We start from the raw sequence: 27627 nt of genomic DNA on the forward strand, positions 1-27627 counted from the left end.
GTGGGTATATTTCACCCTTTTCCGTAATTTAAACGTGCTCTCAGTGGTAGCGGTAAGTGTCGAACATTTCTCATCCCACTTTCCCACACTCCATCCCACTCTGCCTGATCCATCTCTCCATTTTTCTTTCCCCATCCAACAAAGTCCTCTCAGTTTTTGCTAATCTCAATTTTGGGTAAGAATCTTAAATATTCAGCACTCTTCATCCGAATATTTTATTCTGTATATTCATTGAAACTGTTGTTTGATTCTTTTTAATTTATGAGGACTATGGTCAATTTAGATGGTCTATAAGTACTTTCATCACGTTGCAATTTCCTTATTCAGTGCTGCAACTTATAGACGAAGTATATATATATATATATATATATATATATATATATATATATATATATATATAGATCATAATCTCCCTTTTTTTTTTAAATGAAAAGAGATTTTTTTGTAATCATTTTCTCCATTTAAACTGTTCTTTTATTCTTTTTAATTTATGAGGACTATAAACAATTTAAATGATCTATAAAGGGTTGTTTCGTTCGCTGACTAAATTATCTGGGGATTAATTTTGAAATTATAATCCTTGGACTAATTTATAATCCCAAGTTTGATGAGGTAAGGCGGATATAAGGGGTTGTTTGGTTCGCGAATTAAATTATCTTCTTGGACTAATTTATCTAAAATAATCCCAAATTTGATGGAATAAGGTGGGATATGCAGGATTAAGTTTGATATTAAATACTGTGTTTGACAGTCAACCAAACACAGTATAAATTTAATCCCAAACTTAATCCTGGATATGCCACCTTATTCCGCTTACCAAACCACCCCTAAGAACTTTCATGGCATTCCTGTATATTGAGACACAAGCAATTTTTCCTGTTCACTGCTGCAACTTATACAAGAAGTATATATCCCATATCATTGGTATTCTTTTTCTCTCTTTCTCTCATCCTTCCATTTATCCACATCCTTTTTGTCTATTTTGCTTTACAACTTAGAATCATATATTTTTTTTTTGTTATGCAAAAGATTTCAGTTGCTACAAAGATATGACCTATATATCATATCTTGACTGGTTCTTTAGATCCAGATAATGCGAAGTGATGGGTTGGTTATTAGTTCTATAGTTTTTAGTTCATACTATGTGGGCTGGTCTTTGTTAATCCTAACCCTAAAAAAACCAACGAGTCACACACTAAGCATAGCAATTATATCAAATGGTCAATCGAATTTTTATTCAACCTTATAGAATTAAGAATTAGAAATGTTCCCCTTGATTGATTAGAAAAAGAATGAATTTGTCTTTTTTTGTTCGATCATTGGATAGAAGGGAAAGACAAGTAGTAAAATTATTCCTCGTCTAGAAATATCCAAATTTTGATGCCCAAGACTCCATAGATAGTTCGAACTGTATAAGAGCAATAATCAATTTTAGCTCGAATCGTTTGTAGGGGAACCCTACCTTCTCTGATCCATTCGACACGTGCAATTTCTTTTCCGTCGATACGCCCCGCAATTTGTATTTGAATTCCTTTTGTATCTGCTTGTTCTGTTAATTCAATAGCCTTTTTCATTGCTTTTCGAAATGAAACTCTATTCTTTAACTGTCCAGCTATAAATTCTGCAAGAATATTAGGGTTTCCGTAAGGTTTTGCAATTCTTGTGACAACAATGTTCAGTTTTCGGTTTACACAATTAAATTCTTTTTGTAAGGTCGTTTGTATCCTTTAAGAAAAAGATGTTGTTTTAATAACCATATTTTGTGTGGGTGTGTCTGTATTGGTCTAATACTACGTGTATATGGAGATTAATGTAATGATATTTTTCCCATTTGAAGATGTGTTTATTGGGTATTGGGAATTGAGTACTGGTGGATGTACTCCCTTGAATGGGTATATTGCTAGTATAATATGCAGCACTTGTTTTACCATCTCTTTAGGAAAAAAAAAAAGAATGGAGTGAGGCTGTGTTTGGTATGAAGGAAAATGTTTCCCCGGAAAGTAAGTGATTTTTCTACTCATTTTCTTGTGTTTGGTACATAGGCAAAAAATGTTGTCCCAAAAGCATTAGTATATAATCTAGGCAAACATTATGGGGGTGGGGGGTGAGGGTAACGTGTGAGGGTGGCGGGGGTGGGGTGGGTGGGGATGGGGTGTGTTGGAGGTTGAGAGGAGACAATTGGTGTGGAATGCCACTTGTGGAACTTATTTTCGTCATCTTTGAGGAACTTATTTTTCTAGAGAAAACGTTTTCCAAAAATTTTGACTAACTAAACATGAGAAAATTGGAAAAATGTTTTCCTTCATACCACCAAAATGGTCATGTGTAAAAGATGGCCTAAAAGGAGAAGAAGACATTTAATTGGGTCTGACAGAATGTTGTATTTGGCCTTTGATATTTTTTATGACGGTGCTGTCCGGCCGAGCTTACGGCGCAGCTTGACTATTCCACCTGGTACCTACTCTACCAACTCAGGTATCAAGTAACTCTACCCACCAAGGCCTAGGCAGATAGGAAAATGTTTTTGCCTTCGCTGGGATTTGAACTTGACACCTCGTGGTTCTCGTTTCTCCTCCCTTTTCATTGAAAAATAGGCCACACCCTTGGATGCGCCTTGATATTAAATCCTGAGATTCTTGCGTATTTGTTTTATTCATGATTTCGAGGCTAAAGACATAAATCTATATTCGCAGGAGGTGTGACTCTAAATAAAAGTGATGTCTTCTTTAATCAGTCAAATGGTTCTTCCATCAAATAATGGTTACAAGGCATGGGAAGATCCTTATTTTTTCAAGTGGAGGAAAAGAGATTCTCATGTCCCACTCCATTGCCATGAATCAGTTGAAGGTAATGCTCAATTGCATCTATACAATACTACTAACAATGACCATGCTAAGGGATCGTTCTTGATAGAGTTTTCCTCTTATGCCTATCAATAGTTTGGTTTAAAGATATGAGTAGATGAAGCTTACAATGTTATTGTGACAAATAATTAGTTCTACTGTTCATTCTTATTTTCTGGTACCTTTTTTCTGCAGTTCACATTCCTTAATGTTCTGAAGTTATATGTTAATTATAGAGAAGTAGCTGAGAGATGTATTATTATTATTATTATTATTTTTTTTTTTTTGAAATCGCAAGATTTTATTAAAAAAACTAATCAGCAATTCAGCACTAAGATAGTGCTGTACTATATGTAGTGAACTGGAATGACCCCCAAAAGGCAAAAACCTCCCTACCAGTGTTATTAAAAGCGAAAAGCGCAAAAAATCCCTAAGGTCAGCTGGGGCTTTAAGCGCAAAGCGCAAATAAAGCGTCGGTTTTAATGAAAAAAGGCGCAATGGTGAAAAAATACAAATATATATATATATATATATATATATATAGTCCAAGACTATTAATAATAAGCAGGAACAACAAATATATGGACAAAGAAATTGTAAAAACATTACGATAAAGTGAAATATCAATTATGTAGCGTCACCTCTTCAAGAGAGGCTCATTGTCAAGTAAAGTATGTCGTAGAGCCTTGTTGATGACACTGAAGCGCAAATAAAGCGAGGCGAAGCGCTCAACATGTTTTGAGCCTCGCTTTAGGGCTTAAGCGCGCCTTTGACAACACTACTTCCTACCTATCCTTGGAGGAAATCCATGAATTTTAAAACAGATTGGCCTTCATTTACAGTTCCTGTTTACACCAAAAATAAAGCAAAACTATACAGTTAAATCTTATCTTCTCAACTGAATTGGCCTTGTCTTCTTAAGCTTCAAATTTCTCTCATTTCCAAACTGTTCACCATATGCAAGCAGGGATGGCATTCCATATTTTGGTGCATGCCCTGGTTAAGGCCTGTTCTATTACAGCATCTGAGTAGTCTTGCACAGTTTTAGGCATTACCAACAGTACACCAGGATGTTAACGAAAAAGCTGCCAAAATCTGAAGTGTAACACGACGAATCAAAAAGATAGACTGGGTTTTTGTCAAACAAGAAACATATGCTGCTTGCCTCTTTTCTGAAGGTTCTCGTCTGTTAGACATATTTCCTTACCACCAACCAAGTAAAACAAGCTATCTTATAAGGAACCTTTTTCCCTCCATAATTGTTTCCAAAGCCATACATTAGTTTCTGTTGTTGATAGAAGCATGATTTTACAAAGAAGCATCCTTACCTGTCCCCTTTCCAAATAGGATTTATCTAAATACCTTTTTTGTAGATTTAAGGAACTTCTCTTCAGGTTTGTTTAGTGTTGAGAGAAGCTGAAATTTATTTTGAGACATTATCAAGAGAATAATTTGGATACTGAATGAGCTCAAATCAATACATTACACTAATGGAACCATATTGTATTCAATTTGTCTTATGAGAACCCCATGTTAACCTATTGGCTCATAAACTCCCTCAAAGTTACTTCCCGTCCTAAATTTTCCCCTGCATCTGACGGTCTTCCACAGTGGCTTGGGGAGATTTTTACTTTAAAGGTGAAAAGGCAAATTTACCGGTGAACTATGCAAAATGCTCTAGCTTTACCCCTGTTATTAGTTGGGGTCAAATGAGCCCCTGCCGTTAGCAGAAGAGCTCAAATCCGCCCTTATTTGCTAATCACCGAAGCTTTTAGACTAATTTAGTCTAATCTTGATGTTTAACACTGGAGTTGCCACATAGCATCATTTCAATCCCACACTTTAATTTAAATTTTTCTTTCTCTTTCTCTATCCTCTTCTCTCTCTACCACGATTCCACACTTCCTCTTCCACTTCTCTTTTCCCACTATCCTGCCACTACCTCCATCACCACATCCACTCCTTACCCTTCTTCCAAAATCCCCAAATACCATACCCAAACTTATATAATAGCCGAGTTGCCAAAAAATGCGGATACTGTTTTGTGTATGCCATTGGGTGATAGGAGGGTGGGATTTTGAGTTGGTTTGTGGGGGAGGTTGGTGGGGTGGGGTAGGGGGAAAGGTTGTCAATTTGTTTTCAGACTAGGTCTCTACCACTACCTTCTTGGCTTCGCATTGGTGAGAATTATAATCCTAGTCTTTCTTTAAGCGGTTTTTATATTTTTCCCGTGGATTACTTTTCTAGAGTACCTTTCTGGCGGTTTTTACCTTTAAGACGGAGGTAGTAGCTGCCGATGATGTTCTCTGTCCGGCCAAGAATTCTCCGGTGGGGCTCCAATTATAAACATTAAGATTAAAATTAATTAATCCAAAAGCTTTGGCCGTTAGCAAATAATGGTGTATTTGAGCTTTTTGCCAAGGGAAGGTGCTCATTTAACCAACTATTAATGGAGGGAAAAGCTATACCATATTGCATAGTTTAGGGGTAAATTTGTACCTTTCCCTTTAATTAAAAGCCTCAGCCACTGTGGAAGATTTTCAGAGGCAGGGAAAATAGAGGACGAAAGTAACTGTGAGAGCTTTTATGAGCCAATAGGTTAACGGAGGGTATTCATAAGACCAATTGAATGCAATAGGGCCATTTTTGGACGTTTTCCCCTACACTAACGATCAATTGAAGTTGCTTGACTTCAAATTTTCTTGTCCTTTTGTTTCTTCACATATATTGATGAATCAGAACTTTTGGTAGTCATTAAAATTCTAATGTGAGTGCTGGTTTCTTTTCCTTGTAATTCTTGAGATCTGATACATGAAACAAGAACATGGGCGCCATAGTGTGTCAATCGACTCACTTGGCATAACTAAGTATAAGGGTAGCTTTGTAAATACACGGGTGAGTTTTCACCCTTGGTCCCTTTTGATTGCCCGAAACTGTATTAGTCTCCATTCAATGGCTTCAAGCTGTCTTGATAGCTTAAATGGTTATTTCTTATCCTCTTGAAAGGTCGTTAGGTTGAATAGCGAGTTTGTTTGCTGCAACCTGCTTATACTCATATAATCCATGAGTAACAGATAAGTAGTCTTTCACTAGAAGCTATGAAGATCAATTAGATGCTGCGCACATCCAAAGCCTTTTCATTTGTCAAGCATCGGTTTTGCTCTTGACTGATAAGAGTGAACGATCACACAACATGCTATACTTACCTAAGATATCGGGGTCTCTGGTGCTTCCAGAGTCCTTGTACTTTGAGTCTTATGTTTGTCCATCTTCATTGTCTTTGTAGAAATATTCTGTTCTTGATAGTATTCTTCATGCTGATTGTGCACTGTCATAGTGCCTACAACTCCCTCTCCTTTTTATGTCAAGCAGGACCTTAATGCAATCCTGGGATTATTACTAGGAAATTAGATAAAGCCTGATATTGACGTTGGCTCGCAGAAGTTTGGTAGTTGAAGAAGTTTAAACACCATAAATTTTGTGTCACCTTTTGACTGTATACTGATAGACTTGATTGTCATTTTTAAAAGTTACTTCATTGAATTATTATTATTAGTATTATTATATATATATATTTTTTTAAACAACCGTGTTGTTCGGGCAGCTTGCGCGCACCTCAACTAATTCTACGGGGTACCTGCTATTCTCACCAGGTACTAGATAACTCTGTCCACCAAGGCTTGGACAGATGGGAAGAAATCACCTATTGTTTTTGCCTCGGCTGAATTTTGAACTTGAGATCTCATGGTTCTCAACCCACTTCATTGACTACTGGGCCACATCCTTGGGTGCTCATTGAATTAGTTGTTTCTAATGCTTGTACTTCGTAACTTTTATTGACACTCTGGTGCTATTTAGGATCTCTGAGATATTGGAATGAGCGCAACAAAGTGGATCTATTGTTATCAAAATCAGCAGTTTGGGATGATGATGCTGTTTCTAGAGCTCTTGATTGTGCTGCTTACTGGGTTAACGGTTTACCTTTCGTTAAATCTTTGTCTGGCTTATGGAAATTCTGGCTGGCTCCTGGCCCTAGCAACGTTCCAATGAATTTTTATGATAGCTCATTTCAAGATTCTTCATGGGAGAAAATACCAGGTATGGATTATGATAGAGTCTGCTCACTTTTTAAAAATAATTGTACCTGGCTCAGCTCATAGTCCTTCACTGATCTTTACTCTTTTGAATGCATGAATTTTCTGATCACTTATTTCTCCATTACTAGTTGTACCTCTATTGATTGTGGACAGACCTCTATATGTCTTCCCATATTAGGATGTCTTTCACAATAGTAGATATATTATCTTTTGGAGATGTAAATTGTTGGATAACGTAATGTCAACTGTTCAAGGTTTTCATCACCTTGCTTCAAGTAAAACAAGTAGTCACTGTTGTTTCTGATCTACTGTTGGATTTCCTTGAAGAAAATGATGGTAGAGTTGCAAATGTACTTTTACTGTTTTACGGATTATGTGGCTTCCTGTTAGCTTCTGTTTTGCACTGTCCTTCTCTGTTTCTCGTTCTGCAGTCCTCCTAACTTTTGAGGATTATACAAAATTAAAAGGGGAATTTTCAATTTTTTTCAAAAAATAAGAAAATTGTAATACGTATGTGGCATCCACTGTGGCATGTTGATAGCTGGGTCACATCGAGCACTGTTAAAAATAGGCATATATTTGAATACTTTCTGATGTAGGGGTATATATGTCCCAAAAGTATATCGGAGGTTAAATGTAGACAATATTTGAAAGTAGAAGGGTAATCTAACCCTTTTCCCTTTTAAATTTGTTTGGACTCATCTTATGATCATTGTTATTTCTTCTTGCATCTATGGATTTATTATTTACCCAATTTATCAGTACCTACATCTTTAACATTTCCACAGAGGGGAAACAGGATTGTATTATATTCGAAACTTAAAGTGCCCCTTCTGTAAACTAATATCAGAATTCTCTCTTTCAGCCCCTCGCTGTAACTAAAGTCATTATTTCGATCTATCAATGCATAGGTTTTGTTTTTTATTTTAGACCCTTCTGCTATCACCATGTTTGGATATGCATCCAGAAACTAATATTTGCAAATACATAAAGCTGTAAAACCACTTCTCCTCATAACGCTATCCTTTTTTTCCTCAAGATGTTTATTTAAATGGTTTCTTGCTCATTTATGATATAAATTCATGTTTATGCTGGAAACTACCGACTGGTAGACTTATCTGTCTTTAGCAGGTCATTTTTCTCTCTCTACTTTTTTAATCAGTTTCTCTTTCTGACTTTTGTGCTCTTCTAATCAATACAGTTCCTTCAAATTGGCAGATGCATGGATACGACCGGCCTATTTACACAAATACTATATATCCATTTGCTTTCAATCCACCTAAAGTTCCAGATGATAATCCTACTGGCTGCTACAGAACTTTTTTCTTCCTTCCTGAAGAATGGGAAGGTGAGGTTTTATGTTTTTCCAGTTTGTGTCACCCTAAATTTACTGATTGGTTCCTGTTCCATACTCATCTTTCTTATAGCTTCACCTATTTTATATCATGTATATAATATATTTGAGGGAGTGACATAATTTGTTGGTTGAATATCAGGCTGTTTGGCAAAATTTATCTCCCATTCTTTTTTTAAAAGGTATGATTTTATTAAAGAATTAATCAACTCTGAGAGAGTGTTATGATATATACAATGTAGAGGAATGACCCAAAAAAGAAGAGAACTCCGTATCTATCCTTGGAGGAATCTATAAATTCTAAAATAGATTCTGATTATTTGCAATTTCCTGTTTACACTGAAAGAAATCAAAACTATACAGTTAAAACTTTATCTTCTGAACTGAGTTGGCTTTGTCGTCAAATTTAAAAACACTTCAAATTTCTCTCTTTCCGTATTATCCACTAGATACAAGCAGGGTTGGTATTCCATATTTTGTGCATACCGGGGTTAAGGCATCTTCAATTCCAGCATTTGAGTAAGTCCGGTGTAGATTTAGGCATTACCCAACAGAATCCCAGGATGTTAAAAAAAAAAGCTGCTAAAGCTGAAATGAGACAAGATATGCATAAATAAATGACTGATACTTCCTGTTTGTATAGAGGATTAGTGTCGTTTGGAGAGAACCATATTTTGTAGGTTTCTCCTTTTTTAGTATATCTCTTGTATACGAAAAAAAAAAAAGACTGATGCTTCCTGAGTTTTTTTTTTTTTTTTTTCACACAAGAACCTTTCTTTTTTTGATCAAGTAAAGCATTTCATTCATAATAAGAAGGCCATTATAGCCATATACCAGTGTCATCAAAAGCAAAAAGCGCAAAAAAGCTCTAAGGTCAGGTGGGGCTTTAAGCGCAAAGGCGCAAATAAAGTGTGGGCTTTAATGAAAAAAGGCGCAATGGTGCAAGAAAACAAATATATATATATGTTTAGTCCAAGAGTAATAATAATAAGCATGAATAACAAATATATGGACAAAGAAATTGTAAAAACATTACGATAAAGTGAAATATCAATTATCTAGTGTCACCTCTTCAAGAGAGGCTCATTGGAAGGAAAAGTATGTCTTAGCCTTGATGATGACACTGAAGCGCACATAAAGCGAGGCGAAGCGCTCAACATGTTTTGAGCCTCGCTTCAGGGCTTAAGTGCGCCTTTGACAACATTGCCGTATACAAGAGGTATACTAAAAGAGGAGAAACCTACAAAATATGGTTCTCTCCAAAAGACACCCAATCCTCTATATAAACAGGAACTACAGGGTGCACCAAAAGAAAATAAGGGATCGGAGACTACTTCTCAATTGAGCAAAGCTCAAAAACTCTTCTATTTCTCTCTTTCCAAATGAGGAGTAACATTCCACGCCTTGTGCCTTCTTCGTAGCTCCGCTTTTCCAGCTGAACATCAACTCTTCACACAGGAAACATCTACTGGACAACTTCTAGCCTTCTTTTCGGAATGAGAATCGTTAGACATGCTTTCTTAGCCACTAACCAAGAAAAACAATCTACCTTATAAGGAACCTTTGTCTTCGATAATTCTCTACAAAACCATAAATTAGTTTGATTTTCTACTGATAGAAACTTGCAGCATGATCTAATATTGAAGCATCTTTTACTGTCCCCTTTTCAATTGATTTTGTCTTTGTTGTTTGAGTTGAGAATCCTTGAAAGACCCTCAATGTACTGCAAAATTCAGCAACTCTCAAGTTTGAAGGTAACACTATACACTGAATTTTGTACTCCCTCTATTTCAATTTATGTGAACCTGTTTCCTTTTTTGTCCGTGCCAAAATGAATGACCCCTTTCCTAATTTGGAAACAAATTCACTTTATGAAATGATTTACAGCCACACAAATATTCAAGACTTATTTTGAACCACAAGTTTCAAAAGTCTTCACTCTTTCTTAAATGTCGTGCCCAGTCAAATGGGTTCACATAAATTGAAATGGAGGGAGTATGTTGTTGTACTATAACGCTGAATTGGCAATGCTAACCTCACCATGATATTTTCTTGCTCCATGGCGAAAGAATAACAAGACAAGAATAAGCCAAACTGAGAATGAACATTCTCTCTTTAATCACATGCCTACTTTCCAGACATGGGATTGGGTTATTTTCCAATCGAATGTCCCTTTTCATCAATAAACCTAAGCCCCCAAGGGTTAAAGTTGTCCAAGGTGGGATAATTGAAGACTAAAACTATCTGGTCCCTTTTTTATGGTACTTATTATTGACTAGTCCTTGGTCTGGTCATTATACTTTGTCCTTATTACATTCGCTACGACAAACTTATGTGTACATTTGCATTTTCATTATCCTTTTTAATGTAAAATGTATTGCATTTTCATTATCTTCATTTGGCTGTCAATAATGTTATGTGATCTTCAACTACTTTTTGACAGGTCGCAGGCTATTTTTACATTTTGAAGCGGTTGATTCAGCTTTCTACGCTTGGGTGAATGGAGTTCCTGTTGGATATAGGTTTGTGTTCCGTTTTGATATCTCCATGCTCTTTTTCTCTTTTCCAATTGAATACTTTATTAAGATCCCTATTTTATGTTCTGTTATTTTCGTAGTGGTCTTGTTTTTGAACATTATTATCATGGGTATTACTACGTTGAGGTGAGTCATGTATCTATTTGCTTGCCTTTTTTGGCTTGTAATTTCCGTTATCAAAATCATGCATTAGTTTATCATTTTCCTTCATTATGGAGGAATCCTACGAGAGAACCAATACCACACATTCCTGAGCACGAGATTTTGCGCCTATTCCAGCCAGGTCCTTGATCTCGTGACAATGGTTATTTCTTCCAAACTTATTTTTATGTGGCATCGTAATGACACGGTTGAGTTCAAATGGAGAAACACAGTCGAAGAGGATTCATATAGCCAATCCTTACTTGTTAGGGGTTGAGGCGTAGTAGTAGTTGTTTTCAAAATAATATGATCTTAGAGGTCATAAGCTAATCTTTTTAGCCTTTTCTCTGGAGCGACTTATGAAGGGATTAAAAACGACAAATGTCTTGAAGATAATAAATATAAATTGTCTTAATGTCGTGAGTATTTATCCTTCAAATTTTTTTTTTTTTGGGGGGGGGGGGGGGGGGGGGGGAGCGCTTCTATGCTTATTGCTGCATGTTTGTGGTGAATGTAGCGAGTTCTAAACATAGATCTTTGAAGGAGAAAATTCGGGGGGGGGGGGGGGGGGGCGCTTCTATGCTTATTGCTGCATGTTTGTGGTGAATGTAGCGAGTTCTAAACATAGATCTTTGAAGGAGAGAATTTGAACTCAACCGAACTATCTAACAACATCAGAGTTTCGGCATCACAACAACCTCGGAGCATTGGTGCATGCAAGACTGCAACTTAAGCCCAACCAACCCCAACGCCTATTGGCCACCTACAGTCCATCACACATCGAGAAGAGAATTTCGATGAGTGTACTACAAGTGCGAGCATGTGCATTGGATTCTCTCGACTCTCCAATGAGGTACTTACTGTTTGCGGGTAGGCTCCTATATGGATTGGCCCATCTGGGCATCACCAGTATCTGCCCGCTGTAAAACGGGTAGACTCAAAACTTAGTGAAAATGGATAAAAAGTATGATTTTTCCCCTTTAGTGTCTCACAAACTCAAGCCATATACATTATACTACGATGCTTTAACATGTCTAGTGCTAGACTTGGACGGAAGTCATAGAAGATTGGAAAAAGAACCTGTTTTCTGTGTGTGTCATATTTACGCACAGAAGAGAAAAGTTCTTTTAGAACTTGCTTGGTTGGAGCAGTGTTGTTAAAGGCGAGCGCCTTCTCGCCTTTGGCGAGAGGCGTGGCGAGGTGAGGCTCCATCGCCTTTTATGGCCATAGCGAGCAGGCCTTCAAAAGGCGAGAAAGGCGCTAATGGCGCCATGGCGAGGCGCCCAGTTATGGCGAGGCGAGCAGACCTTTTTTAAAAAAAAAAACAATTAAAAGAAGTGGAGGACTTAAATAAAAATAGCAGCTAGGGTTTTTTGTTTGCCTCCTCCTCTCTTCTCCTTCAAGGTTTCAGGTACGTCTCTTTCTCCTTCTTCTTTTTCTTCAGTTCTTCTTCTTTCTTATTTTCGACTTCTGCTTCTTCTTCTGTTCTTCTTCTTTTTTCCGGCGACAACTGCCCTATTTCCGGCCACCTCTGTTTTTTTTTTTTTCCTTCTTCTATTCTCTTCTTCTTTTTCTGTTTTTTCTCCTCTGTTTTTTTACCCTCTGTTTTTTTTCTCCTCTGTTGTTTGCTCTGTTTTTTTCTCCTCTGTTTTCTTTTTTCTCTGTTTGGACCAGTGAGGCAGTGGTTGTTTTGCTCCTATTTTGTCTGTTCAATAATTGTTTAAATTTTGTTATACAGTTATAAACAGTAGGTTCAAATTCAATGGACTTTTAGTATTGCACTATTGCTTTAATTTTAGTGTTGCTTGTCTTGTCACTTATGAATTATTGAGTCATTGACTCATTCAAGTTCTAGACTTTTAGTATCTACTATCTACTTTTAATTTTTGAATTGAAATATTTGCTAATATGTTATTGCTAGTGAGATTTTGATTATTTACATATGCAATTAAATATTTTAATTTTTTGGTATTTATTGGCGAGCGCCTCGCCGCGCGCCGCGCCTTAAGGAGAGGCAAGTTTAGGTATCGAGTCTCTCTTCTGAGTTCTTTTGTTCTTCTTAATAAAATAAGGTTTAGGTATCGAGTCTCTCTTCTGAATCGAATTTCCACTTATCAGCATTTGGGTATTAAGTCTCTCTGATGTACTTAACGTTACCATTCTTTAAAAAAAAAAAAAAAAGTCTCACTGATGTATTCAATTTATGGCATTGCTCCAATGTGGTAGTGAAGTTTGGGTATTAAGTTTTTTCTCTTAATATTGAATTTCCTGTCATGTGGGCAACTTTCTTGGTTACTTTTTAGCCGCCAATTTAAACTATGTTAAAGATTCACGTCATTATACCTGTTGTGGATGAATCTTCAACAAAACATTTTCCGGCATACTTGACTTTCAGTATCAATTTGCAAGCTCAAGTACAGTTATATGTTAGAATGTTCTAGACGAGTCAATGTTATATGTAGAATGTTCGAATCAATGCGTTTAGCTCTATAGTAGATAACATTCTTCTTAAAATAATTACTCCCTCCGTCCCAATTTATGTGATATAGTTTGACTAGGCACGGAATTTAAGAAAGAAAGGAAGACTTTTGAAACTTATGTCTAAAACAAGATATTGATATTTGTGTGGCTGAAATTCATTTCATTAAGGGTAAAAGGGGAAGTTTTAAGTTAAATTATTTCTAAACATAGAAATGTATCATTCTTTTTGGGACAGAATAAAAAGGAAAGTGTATCACATAAATTGGGACAGAGGGAGTAGGAAATCCCTCCATTTATGTTATTTTTTTAATTTAATAACTTCCCTTATATCATGTAGTCTATACTTTCATTGTTTTTTGTGTCGTAAACTCCTTTTAGATAGAGTTCTTGTATTCTGTTACGATCTATTCAAGATAATTCTAGTTTTTTCCCCTCTATTTTCATTGTTGTGTATTAAACACCTAAGTCAGTGACTTACATCTATAAATAGTCCTTGCAATGAGTTTGGTAGAATATATTCTAATGATTTTGAGGATTCTAGCAAGGGTAAGACAGGATAATCCAACATGTGGAGGGAGCAAAGCTATAAAGAACTATCTTGTCACTTTCATATTTCTAGTTAGTGCTGTCACCCATTGTTGTCTCAATTTCGTTAAATGGCGTTTCTGCAATTATGTAGAAAAGCTGCTGCAAGTGTTTAAATAAGTTCAGAAGTTCTTTACCTTGTATTTGTATTCTTGTTGATAGCTCACTCTCTTGGATTTGGACTCCTAACACATCCAATTAAATGCATCGTTTCTGGGATTCTTCATTATGCTTTCAATACTTTTTCATATCTCAGCTTATGGTGTTTTCTACTTGTTTTTATTTGATTTCAAACATGGTATACCAGTTATGATGTTTTCACATGCTGGACTGAGAGGCTTGAAGCTAAAGTACAGACGAAAGTCTCAGTTATATGGATCTTTGTAATGGATGATTGATCTAATTTTTATTGAATGGTTCAGTCAGGATAGCAGACTCCCTGCCGAATTTGAGATCACAGGTTTTTGCCATCCATGTGGGTCAAAGGAAGGAAATTGTTTGGCTGTTCAAGTGATGAGATGGAGTGATGGTTCCTATCTTGAAGATCAGGATCATTGGTGGTTGTCGGGGATACACCGCGATGTGCATCTTCTTGCAAAGCCTAAGGTGTGAACTTTTCTTTTATATGAGTTCCGTATTTCCTTTTTCTCTGGAACTATTTTTGAAATCTGGAAACTGGTGATGAAAAGAAAATTAACTTACTAGCAAGGTATTTTTTCATGCCTGTCTTATTTTTCTCTCAATATTAACGATAGAAATACAACAAAAACTACTTTACACCCTTTGGCTAAAGATTTACCTCCCATCCCTTGCCTCCAGCTACTCTATCCTTCTTATCTTACTTGCCTTCTGTATGATCACCTTCTCTCTGTTCACCAGTGTTAGTTTGGGTGCATCTTAACAACTCAAGAGGGGGGTGAATTGGGTCGTACCTAATTAACGACTCAAGAGGGGGTGAACTGGGTTGTACCTAATTCTCGTTTCCTATTAAATTTTGTCCAACACACTATAAGACCTGGTTCTGAAGAGAAAGCTTCTCTTGATGCAAATAAATGCATTTAATTGGTATTTGATCCATGATACACTAACATCAGTAACTTTTTAAAGGCAGTAGTCCATATAGATCCCCTATCAGCAAATGGTGAATTATGTGCTAGAGGACTTACAGGAGACGACAAGAAATTTGTTGCATATTATTCGGCTTAGTAGAAAATATTCCTTTTTGTCTCTAGTCTTTACTTGATGACTTTTAGCTGTGACTTTGGTTGTAGCAAGAATGGAGATCCTTTCGTGAATCAGTTTCCTGTTTTACTGTGGCACAATTAAATAGGTGGATATGCGATGACTGCTACTTTTTGGTTTTTAAAGAAAGCAAAAGTTATGGGAAATTTACATTATAGTAAGAGTTGATTCCCCAATAGTTTTTTGAAGTTATAAAAGGTGTAGAGACTTTTCCTTTAGAGAAAATGGACTTTATCAGGAAACCGTCCAGATAAAGATCGATATTGAATTTGGGATAAGGGGAGTAGGATTCTAGTAATGAGATGCTTTCTTGGCTATAGCATGTTGCATTTTTTAAGGTGTAATACGAGAAGTGTGAAGATTGACTTTTCCCCCTAGAATCAAGTGTCGGAAGGTTTTGCTATCTCTATCTATTGCTATGATGCAGTTCTTTTTATTCCACTCTATGTTCTAGGGTTTATTGTAGTAATTTTAGCTTGAGAACCAGTCAACAACAACATACCCAGTGTAATCCAACAAGTGGGGCCCGGGGAGGGTAGGATGCATGCAGGGTGTACCAGTCACAGTCTTTTAAACCATATTTATCTGTCTGACATATGGAAGTTTTCCCACTTTTTCATTACACTCTTGGCAAGTCTGTAGGATTCTTGGGAAGTCTGGTTTGTTAAGGCTTTATGCAGTGTTTTGGTTGAGAACAACTCATCTCCTTTTTACCATTCTTTATATCATTATGACTGACTTGTGGCTCTTACTGTTCTCTGTCTTTTACTATTAGTATTTCTCTGTTTTGGCTAGGTCATTGCTGACTTATTACCCAACTTTTCTGATGCAGACATTTATTGCTGACTATTTCTTTAGAACAAACATGGCCGAGGATTTTTCTTATGCAGACGTAGAGGTAATCATCAAGCCCGAATGGCTTTCTTATATCCTTTTTCTTTTTTGCTATCCTACTTGTGCAGTGTATCATACAAATGTGTACAGTTCTTCTACCACCAAAATATGGAAAAATTTGCTGGAATATACAAGCCATCGTCACCCTATTAGATGTGGAGAAGGCAGAGAGCAGGTGGCCGGGTGAGAGAATGGCTTGAGTTCTGGACTTTTGCTAATAAATGTTAAGCCTGATAATAGAACCTTTGGATTTTACCGTGTTCTTTTGAAGACCTAGATATCCCCGAGGATAAGTGGTGCGCAGTTCAAAACAAAGTGGATCATGGGCCTGTTCCCCTACCCTTCTCCACTTAAATACTAGGCTTTTGTCTGGGATAGCATTCGAATCTTCGACATGCGCTGAATCCACATATCACAAGCTGCGGTTTTACCACTAGATCAATGTTTCTTTTAGTGTTGTTTTTGTCTGCCAATATATCTTGTCAATCTTTATTTGCACCTCGGGTTAAGAATCTCCTCAATGTTTCACTAACTTTGGTTGGTCTCTCATTTCCTGGTTGATCTTTTTTTTTTTTTTTTTTTTTTTTTTTGTGTGTGTGTGTGGATATTAAGACTTTGTTTTTTTGACTTAGAAGAAGAATGTCAGTTAATCCATATAGGAAGTGATTATAAAGATAATTTTTGCCATGTCTTTATGTCCATGTTGTGTCAGACAGCAGACAACCAATTTTTTCCCTCATATTGTTTGAACTATACAAAGTATGAGGATTAAGGTGTTGTGCTTCTCTTTTGTTATCTTACCCTCTTTCCATTTACGTTCATTTCTTTTTGTGCTAATTTTATTTTCTTTTGTTTTTTGTGCGGCAGAGGTAAGCAAAGGTTAGCCCTTTTTGGTTGGCTTTGTTTTTTTTCCTATTCAGTTGGTTGCTAACAAAATAAGTAACTAAATTCTCTTGCTTATGTTGGTATCCTGCTAGTCAACAGATATCTGAAGACATATTTAGAAATTGGATCTCTATAGTCAACAACAACTACGTTATGATCTCAAGCAAGTTGGTGTCAGCTATATGAATCCTCACTATCCATATAGCTCCATTTAAGCTTATCACAGTACAATATAATACAAAATAAAAGTAAAAATTAAATATAAAGCGCTAGAAGTTCTTTATATTTTCTACTTGTTGAGTTCCCATATTAGATGGGATGTGGAACTTTGGTCTTCTTATATTCACTTTGACAATCTTCACCTCCATGAGCTAGCTTTTGGGGTTTAGTTAGGTCCAATGTCCATTACTTTACACTCTAGTGGTACCTGGAAACTTGTTCCTTTACCTTCAGGTAAGCCTATCGTTAGTTGTCATGGGGTCTATACGCTGAAGGTTGGCCTTGATGGACTGGTTGTTCAGCTAAAAGGTGCGATTAGTTGCCAAGGGATATATGCATATTTTTTATGGTGATACCTTTTCTCCCATGGCTAAGATTGCTTCATTCTCTTTCTTTTTATGTTGTTTGTCGTTGGACTCTTTATCAGTTGGATATTAAAATGTCTTTTTTCATGGGGAACTCGAAGAAGAGGTATGTTTAGAGCAATCACCGAGTTTTGTTGCTCAGTAGGAGTCTAGTAACATAGTGTACAGACTACGACAATCACTTTCTGGCCTGAAGCTATCTCTTCAAGCATGGCTCGATAAATTCAGCACAATTGTTGTTCAGTAACTTAACATAATTTGCAGTGAAGCAGATCATTATGTGTTTTATGGTCACTCAGCTTCAGATTTATGCATGTATTCAGTGGTTTATGTTGTTGATGTAGTTATCACTAATAATGATGAAGAAGGAATTATCAAATTCAAACATCACATCTTTTACCACTTTCAGACTAAGGATCTTATTCGATTGAGGTTGCTCAATCCAAATTAGAAATTGCTACTTCTCAGAGGAAGTATGCTCTTGATATTGTGGATGGCAGACTGTAGGCCTATTGATACTCCGATGGAACCCAATGCTAAGCTTCCATCAGGTCAGAGGGAGCCCCTTAGTGATCATGGAAGATATAGGAGGTTGGTGCGCAATTAAATTACCTCACTGTGACTCGACTTGACATTGCATTCCCGGTTAGAATTGTAAGTCAGTTCTTGGATTTTCATTATGACGGCCAATGAAATGCAGTTGTTTGTATCCTTCAATACATAAAATTTGCTCCAGTAAAAGGATACTTTGAAAGACCGAGGACATGAGCAAATTATTGGTTATACAAAGGCATATTGGGCGTGGTCACCCTCTAAAGGACGATCTACCTCTCGATAGTGTTCTAGTTGGAGATTCAGTCGCTTGGAAAAGTAAGAATCAAAATGTAGTTGTGCGGTCGAGTGCAAGAGCAGAATTTCGGGTTATGGCAGTGCCTACAAGTGTACTCATATGGATCAAGCAACTACTGAAAGAATTGAAATCTGGAGAGATTGGTAAAATGGAACTTGTATGTGATAATGAAGTTGCACTCATATTGCTCCAATCAGTGTTTCACTAGAGGACCAAATGTGTAGAAATTGATTGTTATTTCGTCCAATAAAAGATATTCTCAGGAGACGTCCTCACAAAGTTTGTTGCGGTCAAATGATCAGCTTGTATATATTCATCAAGTTTCTCGCCGGTCCCAGAATATGTTATATATGTAGCAAACTTGGTATATATAATTTGTATGCACCATCTTGAAGGGGGTGTTAGAATCCCGTAAATATTCCAGAATAAGTGTAAATATAGTAGATAGCTTGATTTGCTCTTTGTAATTATATGTTGTCATTATGTATTGATTTCCTTTCCTTTCTAGGACATGTAAACTCAATTATTTAAACATCAATAGCTTTAAGAAAGGCATAATACATAAACCGGCACCAAATTTGGCCTCAGGCAACGAAACACTTCAATTTTGAGAATGCACATCTAGACACCTTAACTCCTCTCCACCGTGTTGGTTGAACATTCCAACTTACAAAATGATCATTTAGACACCTCTAAAATTTATGTGCCACGTCAGCATCGGGTGTCCATGAGACACGGTGGGGACAAGTTGAGGGGTCTATATATGCACTCGCAAAGTTGGAGTGCACACTTGCCAGCTGCGGCCAAGTTTGAGTGCTTGTTTATGTATTACGCCTTTAGGAAACAATCAAGTTGTGTTAGCTCCACCTGCTCTGTTTCTCACATGGTATTAGAGGAGACAGGGTTCGAGTATCACCGCACCCATTATCAAAAAGAAATTTCATGTGTTCAGCTCATGGAAAATAATCAGGCCCGCACGTGAGGGAACACGTTGAGACATAATATAATGAAGTAATAAAAAGTGTGTTCTCTCTACTAGCTTTAGTTTTAGATTAGCTGACCACACATTTCAATTATATGGAGCTTTGGTCATCTTATATGGTTTTGGACAATCCTCACCTCATGAGTTAGCTTTTTGATTGAGTTGGGCGCAATGTCCATCTCTTTCATGATATCAGAGTCCGATTCATCCCAATTCTCATGGTTTATCTGATGTTGGGTTTCTCAAAAAAAAAAAAAATCTCATGGTTTATCTGATGTTTATATTACCACTCTCCAGATGTCCAGTTCTTGGCGTCTCGGGGGGAAGGGTTGAGTTTCCACATCGGGTGGGATTTGGAACTTTGATGATCTCCTTATATAGTCTTGGACGATCCTCACCTCATGAGCTAATTAGGTTTTAGGGTTGAGCTAGGCCCACTGTCCATTTCTTTGGTTGTTCACAAGCATATAAATCTCTCTGTTTATTCATGAATTTGAATTTCTAATTAGAGTTGCAACCCATCATTTGTTTTAATTTCCCATTTCCCTTCATCCTATTATTTAGAGCTACTTTGACTGGCACGGACTATAATCCTGTAGGAAAAGAAATATTTGAACAGATTGTTTTGTTTTTTTTTTTTTTTTTAACTTTTGATGAAGTAAAAAAATGTTTGAGTAGATTGTTATATTGACCTGGGTGGAGAAGTTTAGGAAGAAAGGTTATGAATCTGAAAAGTAAAATAGCTGGAAGGATGGCTTTTCTGATTCAAATAAATAACAAGTCACAGCAGTTTATACTTGTTTGATCATTACAGGGAGAAACTTTGGTCACTTCACACAATCGGTCGATCGGGACGACTAAAAAATTTTAGCATGTTAATTTTATGGGAAGGAGGGATTATTAAATGCTGATGACATAATTTTGCTGCTTTTACCTTATTCTGTCCATAATGCAGGTGGAAGTGAAAATTGATAGTTCATTTGACAATAATGACATTGCTGACTTCACTATTGAAGCTTCACTCTATGACAGTGGAGATTGGCTTAGCCGCTCTGAGCATATTGATTTGCTTTCTGCTAACATTGCTCATCTGGAGTTAGTTCTGTCTTCTGATCCTTGTCTTGGATTTAAAGGCTACATGCTTGTGGGAAAGGTGCAAGCACCTAAACTATGGTCTGCAGAGCAAGTAAGTGATTTTTCTTAACTTTAACAGAGAAATTTTCTTATTGTCAAAAAATTTTCGGAAATCTAAACCATGATAATGTTTTACAATGCTGCTATCCTTGTTCTATTATTTCCTAAAGGGCATATTTTTTGCTTCTATTTTTTCCCCCTAAACTCAATTATTGCATCTCATTAGATGCCACACTTAAAACTTGTTTGATGTAGGGTTCGGGTTTAGCACTAATGCTATGTTCCATTACATTTTAGTAGCACTGGTACAATATTAATCATTCTTTATAATCTGGTTGTCTGCTATTTCTCCTGCACTCCCTTGCAGGGAAGCTTAGAGTGCAAGGGATCTTTCTGCTGTATTAAGTTGGGAAATATTGTATGCTTTATCATGACACTCGACTTCTACATCTTTAATCACCCTGCCTTATATGGAATTCCAAATCTTTAGCTAAGATTTGCATGACTTTATTTCCAGTTATAACTAGGAAAAGATGGAAGACTTTTTTCCCTGTGTATAAACTTCATCCTGACTTTCTTAGGTCCCCTTAGCAAATGGATGTACACCGTGATACTGAGTGCATCGCCATCTCCGTGATTGTATCAAACTCTCATTTGAAAGATTAATATTGTATTAGGAAGTCAGCTTTGTAGTGTTGCTTAGGCAGGACAAGATTTGCCCTATAGTTGCTTTATAATTTCTTTTTATCGATTGAGCTCAGTCTTTCATTTTAGCAGGACTGAATTTCCAATGGTCTTCTCTGACCTCCGATAGATGTAATTTACTTTAATGCTCTCACTGCAACTTTGAAGAAATTCCTTAGTCATCTCTCCTTCTGTTAACAGCCAAATCTCTACACTCTTGTTATCACCCTTAAAGATGCATCAGGAAACTTGGTTGACTGTGAATCATGCCAAGTTGGTATGAGAAAAATATCAAAAGCCCCAAAACAGCTGCTAGTGAATGGGCGTCCAGTAGTAATTAGAGGGGTGAACAGGCATGAGCACCATCCACGTCTTGGAAAGACAAACTTGGAGTCCTGCATGGTCAAGGTTTGTTTGTTAAATCTTTTTTCTTTTTTTTTGTTTAAACATTTGATGTATTTCTCTCACTGTAAAATTGCAGGCATGCTTATTGCAAAATCTTCATATTTTCCGTTGAAGACAAATCATATATCCTGTTACTTCTTGTAGGATTTGGTTTTGATGAAACAAAACAATATTAATGCTGTCAGGAACAGCCATTATCCTCAGCATCAACGCTGGTATGAGTTGTGTGATCTGTTTGGCATGTACATGATCGATGAGGCCAATATCGAGACACATGGTTTTTTTGATTATCCAAATTACAAGCATCCTGCCCAGGAATCTTGTTGGGCTGCTTCCATGCTGGATCGTGTGGTTGGCATGGTTGAACGCGACAAAAATCATGCCTGTATTATGATATGGTCCATAGGGAATGAGGCATGCTATGGACCGAATCATGCAGCACTCTCTGGTATATACTTTTTCGTTGTTTTCACTTTCCATTTTCTGTTTTGTTTACTCTTTATTCTTAAGTGAAGTGCTGAGCTTTCTAAGGGATGTAAGGACACTGCCTCATGGGTATATACATGTGGCCACAACTTCAGAAACAGATGCTACTCACTCTTCAGTTTCCCCATTCGAGCTATAGGTCTCTTACTGGTAGAGGAACAGTAGTTTAAGCACAAAGCTAGCCCTGAAGGGACTGCCTTCAATATACTTTGGCCAAAAAGCTAGCCATGAAGGAATTTTTAGTATACTTGCCTAACATTGCTAAGGCATGTTTTATGTATTGGTTGCATCCATAACCCCTAGGTAGATTTGGTTATAGATTATAGATCAGAACAGTGTCTGAATGACTAAAGTGTTTGCAAATACCCTATAGATAGCCAAGTTATCAAGGATCAGAAGCTAAGTGCATAATATACTTTATTATCCTGCATGTGATATTTTTGATTCTCTAGGTGGTCAAAAAACATTAGGTACATCATACTTCTTCGTGATGTGTCAGGTTCAGAAAAGGCTAGCTTTTAGATCTGTCCATGCAAGCTTTGCAACTAACCCCCCCTCCTTAGTTGTCACGTTCACCAACCAAATTAGACTCTTTCCAGGCTGGGTACGAGAAAAAGATGCGTCAAGACTGTTGCACTATGAAGGTGGTGGATCGAGGACATCTTCAACAGATATTGTATGCCCCATGTACGCACGTGTGTCCAAAATAGTTGAAATAGCAAAAGATCCAACTGAACAACGGCCTTTGATATTATGCGAGTATGATCTTCCATTATCCACTTCTTTTTCTTGATCAATTTAACTGCTCTTAATTTTTCATAATAAGTGATGACTTCACGTTGCAAATTTTGGTGCAAAACTGCTCAGATATTCACATGCCATGGGGAACAGCAACGGGAATCTCCATAAATACTGGGAAGCAATAGATAGTACATTTGGTCTGCAAGGAGGCTTTATATGGGATTGGGTTGATCAGGTTTGTTCATGATTTAGGATTGGTCCTGTCATTATAGACATTATGTAGTCGCTAAAATAGAGTTGCTTTGCAGTTTTTTCCCTTAAACGTATTTCAGAGTTGGTTTCGGAAAACATTATCATGACTCTGTTTTTATGACTTCAGGCTGCCTCTTGAGTTAAAAACAAATGAATGTTTATTGACCTAAGACATTTTAAAGATGCAGACCCTATGCAGGATAGATTCCTATCAGGATAAATAGTTGAATTTAAGTTCAAATACTAGGACTAAGGCCTGCTCTATTTGGATGAAAGAGAACTTGGTGGCTGTCTCTCTAGTCGACGTGCATAGTTCAAAAATCAGAATTGGTTTGTATAATACTTAATTTTGTTTAGAAGGCACAAGCTTTCTGATTTTCGATCTAGCATTAGGTGCTGCAACTGTGATTTTTGATTTGAAAGGCATGTCCTTGCTATTTGCAACATCGTCACATGGAGAAACAAGCTAAAACCATTTGACCGCATAATTGTTGCTTGACATTCTGAAGCCTACACAATTACAAAAAAGATTCAACTCACGCACGGAAAGTAGTAGTCATAGAGATGTTATATCTTTCTGTTATTTTAGTTGTGCTTCCTTTTTAACTGAACACTATCACTTGGCACTTTTTATAGGGATTGTTAAAGGAAGGTTCACATGGAAAAATGCACTGGGCATATGGAGGTGATTTTGGGGACACTCCTAATGATTTAAACTTCTGCCTGAATGGTCTCATATGGCCTGATCGAAGTCCTCATCCTGCATTACATGGTGAGTAGACAGTTCTCTTGTTCAACAATTTGTTTTGTCCTGTCTTATAAAAAGCTTTGCAAGACTAATAGACAATAAGTCACGTCAGCCAACCTTTTTTCAAAAACTGTAGGGTGTGGAAGCATGGAACCTTAAGCAATGCTGAATAAGTAATTTATTATTTTAATTTTTGGGTACTTTTAGCGGTGAAGCTTTTCATTTTCACTCATATCTTATCTGTCATTTGATTGAATTTGCCTTCGGTGACCAGAATGTTTAGCAAAAATGTCACCAAGATATTTTTAGCATTGCAAGTTTTTCCTGTTGTGTCTGGAAATTTATGGGGCAGGGGACGGAGGGGGGACAATTGGGAAGTATGCACAGAGCATGTATGCCTGAACATGTTATCTGCGTTGGACGATGTAACCTGAATTTTACAAAATTACTGGTGCTTGCTAAACTTGAACATGCTTAACTGTATAACATGTTTGTTGTCAGAGGTCAAGTTTCTTTACCAGCCAATCAAGGTCTTATTTAAAGAAGGAATTATTAAGGTACTCTTGTATACCGCTTAAATTTTCTGTTCACTTACATCAGTATCTCTTAAATGACAATTAGGCGTTTCTTTTCAGATAGCAAACATGCATTTCTTTGATACTACCCAAGCGTTGGAGTTTAACTGGGTACTTCATGGTGATGGGTGTGAACTTGGGTCTGGGATCCTCCCTCTACCTGTCATAGAACCCCAGAGAAGCCATGAAACAAAATGGGAATCTGGCCCATGGTTTTCTGCGTGGACTTCATCTAGTGCAGCAGAAATTTATTTAACAATTACAGCAAAGCTTTTGCACTCTACTCGGTGGGCTGATTCTGGTCACGTCACTTCGTCCTCGCAAGTTCTGTTGCCTAACAGACGGAAAGTTGTCCCTCATGTATGTCGCTCTTACTTTACATTTATTTTTAAGTCTAGTAGTCCTTTTTCAGACATCACTGACTATTTTAAGAATTGTTTTTGCTTTAGATCATTAAAAGCACCGAAGCCACTTTACTTTGTGAAGTTCTTGATGACATAATAAAGGTTGGCCAGAAGGACTGGTGGGAGCTGAAATTTAACAAACAAACTGGTGGTATAGAGAGCTGGAAGGTAAATACTTTATGTTTCAATAAATTGAGAGTTGGAACAATATCGTATGGAAGCTATATAATTTTGGTTATTGTAAAGAAAATGGACACTCAGCCTAACTCCCAAAGGCTAACTCATGAGGTAAGGTTTGCACGTGATCATATATGGAAATAATGCATTCCCTCATCCATTGTGGGACAACTTAACAGTTATGATGTGGCATATGATAAAGATGAGTTATTTCTAAACTTCACTTTCTGTTCCACTCAATGATTGCAGGTTAATGGAGTTTCAATAATGAATAAAGGCATCTATCCATGCATTTGGAGAGCACCAACAGATAATGACAAAGGGGGAGGGCCACTGAGTTACTTGTCTAGGTGGAAGGCTGCTAATCTTGACAAGCTAGTCTTTGTGAACGAAAGCTGCTCCGTTGAAAGTATGAATGATCACGAAGTGAAAATATCAGCTACTTATCATGGCATGGCAAAAGCAGAGGAGAAAACTCCCTCAGATTTGGAAACTTCTAGTGTTCTCTTTAAGGTTGACATGACACTTTTGATATATGGCTCAGGAGATGTTGTGCTAGAGTGCAACATAAAGCCGTGTCCTGATCTTCCACCTTTGCCACGGGTCGGGGTTGAATTTCAATTGGATTCAACTATAAACCGGGTTAAATGGTATGGAAGGGGGCCATTTGAATGTTATCCAGACCGGAAATCTGCTGCTCATTTAAGCATTTATGAGCTACCCGTAGGCGAAATGCATGTGCCATATACTGTTCCTGGGGAATGCTCAGGTAGAGCAGATGTTAGATGGGTGACATTTGAAAATAAAGATGGAGTAGGACTTTATGCTACCACGTATGGAGGGTCTCCACCCATGCAAATGAATGCAAGCTATTACAGCACCGCTGAGCTCGAGAGAACGACACACGATGAGGATCTTAGGAAAAGTGAAAACATCGAGGTACTTCATTTCCTGTGTTATGCACGCGTTGTTGTAATTCAACTTTCACATACTTGCACACTTTCTCCGGGCTATCACTCGCTAGCTTTTCATCTCCCTTAAAACGATTTAATTTGAGGCTTTTAGTGCTAGTCGAGCAACAAAACCAACTTCTTGGACCATTTAATGAGAATCTCTCTCTTTAGTCTCCAACACATGAATTGCGATATCCATCAATTGGTTGTGGATCAATTGGATTCGAGGGTCAGGAAAGTACTAATTTAGATAAGCACAGTAAACCGTGGCTGAGAAAATCTTAATCTGGCCGACTTACCACGCTTAGCTTCAGTTAATTCTACTTGGTCTCTAGTTTCCTCTCAAAAAAAGAAAATACTGTGTATCTATTATTGCATAAGCTCATCTGCCATGGGTGAGCTAGGTTTTATTTTTTCAAGAAGGAAAAAATAATTTTTTGCATCATTATTCTGATTTAGTTCTTGATTGAATGACACTTGTTCTGTTCATGTGGTATGCCTCTTTTGGTGAAGGATGCCATTCTGAGTTAAGTTGTGCATTAATAGCACAGTATAATTGTAATCATAATGGGAAAAAGGAATAGCAAAATGTATGTGTTTCTTTAGGGTGCCTGGGAGGGCGATGGGGTGGACGTTAGCTCCCTTGTTCCAGTGCTGCTGCTGCTACTTTTACAATCGATATATTGTTTCAAAGGCTCCATTTTGGTAATACGTTTCCTTTTCTGTTTTTGGTTGTCTTAAATGTGTTTCGTGAAGGAAATATTTAACGTCAACAACTTCTATTACATCCTCCTATAAGGTTGTTAACATTTGCGTTGCAGCTCTCATTATCCACTCCATGCTACTTTCTCTCTCCATCTTGTAAATATTATTTTCGTTCTTTGTTACCCACCGGTATACATGCCATTTACTTGTATATCCAATCAAATATCGAAAAAGGATTCAAAGAAGTATCCTTTTTTTTTTCCCCCTTTTTATATGAAAAACATTTTGAGCTGCAACAAATGGAATCTTGAAATTATGTAGTAATAGCATTTTGACATTGATTTTCTGTATTGCAGGTGCATCTTGACCATAAGCACATGGGTTTGGGCGGGGACGATAGCTGGTCCCCTTGTGTTCATGATGAATACCTTGTTCCTGCCGTGCCATACTCTTTCTCCATTAGGTTTTTTCCAAAAACTGCAGCAACCACTGGGTCTGATATCTACAAGTCCCAACTTTCGGAAGAGTGATTATTGATAACTTCTGTAGTTATCGTCTACATTGTTCACTTCAAGCACATGGAGTTCTTCAAATTTGAAACTTTGATTAAAATAAAACAAGTGACTTAAGTGAAAAGCCCTTTTAGGGTGCAGATCCTTTTTACTCGAAGAGCTTAGTTTTCTCATTTAAATAAGTTAAACTCTTCTTTGCTCATGTAAACTTCATCTTTTGCTTTTTCTTCAATTTTTAGTGTATTAAAGTAAGTTATAGATTGTTGAGCATTGTGCTTGAGAAACTACAGCAAAATGTCTCTATATTGATAGTGCGGTATGGGAGGTGAAACCTTCAATATAATTGTATGCAGAAGAAAATATTTTCTGAAAACAA

General features: G+C 37.0%; 1 protein-coding gene across 3 annotated transcripts; it reads left to right on the top strand.

Moving 5' to 3' along the window:
• LOC132609286 (uncharacterized) lies at positions 1–27627 on the top strand. Of its 3 annotated transcripts, none has more exons than XM_060323178.1 (18): positions 1–175; positions 2694–2847; positions 6702–6941; positions 8142–8288; positions 10738–10816; positions 14461–14644; positions 16113–16178; positions 20431–20661; positions 21495–21701; positions 21843–22146; positions 22784–22943; positions 23052–23160; positions 23814–23949; positions 24427–24482; positions 24561–24860; positions 24950–25072; positions 25331–26020; positions 27096–27627. In XM_060323178.1, exons 2-18 carry the CDS (start codon positions 2718–2720, stop codon positions 27267–27269), a joined length of 3336 nt encoding a protein of 1111 aa, XP_060179161.1. In that variant the 5' UTR covers positions 1–175; positions 2694–2717; the 3' UTR covers positions 27270–27627. The 3 variants fall into 3 exon arrangements, with proteins under 3 accessions (XP_060179161.1, XP_060179162.1, XP_060179163.1); XM_060323179.1 differs by lacking the exon at positions 1–175 and adding an exon at positions 774–924; XM_060323180.1 differs by lacking the exons at positions 1–175; positions 2694–2847 and having other exon boundaries at positions 6761–6941; positions 8159–8288.

The sequence above is a fragment of the Lycium barbarum genome, chromosome 9 (assembly GCF_019175385.1).
Source record: "Lycium barbarum isolate Lr01 chromosome 9, ASM1917538v2, whole genome shotgun sequence".
Lineage (NCBI taxonomy): Eukaryota > Viridiplantae > Streptophyta > Magnoliopsida > Solanales > Solanaceae > Lycium > Lycium barbarum.

Coding starts and splice junctions, on each gene's coding strand:
- LOC132609286 (XM_060323178.1), top strand. CDS start 2,718: ATGTCTTCTTTAATCAGTCAAATGGTTCTTCCATCAAATAATGGTTAC. Junction 8,289..10,737: donor CCTTCCTGAAGAATGGGAAG/GTGAGGTTTTAT, acceptor ACTTTTTGACAG/GTCGCAGGCTATTTTTACAT. Junction 22,147..22,783: donor GAATCATGCAGCACTCTCTG/GTATATACTTTT, acceptor GACTCTTTCCAG/GCTGGGTACGAGAAAAAGAT.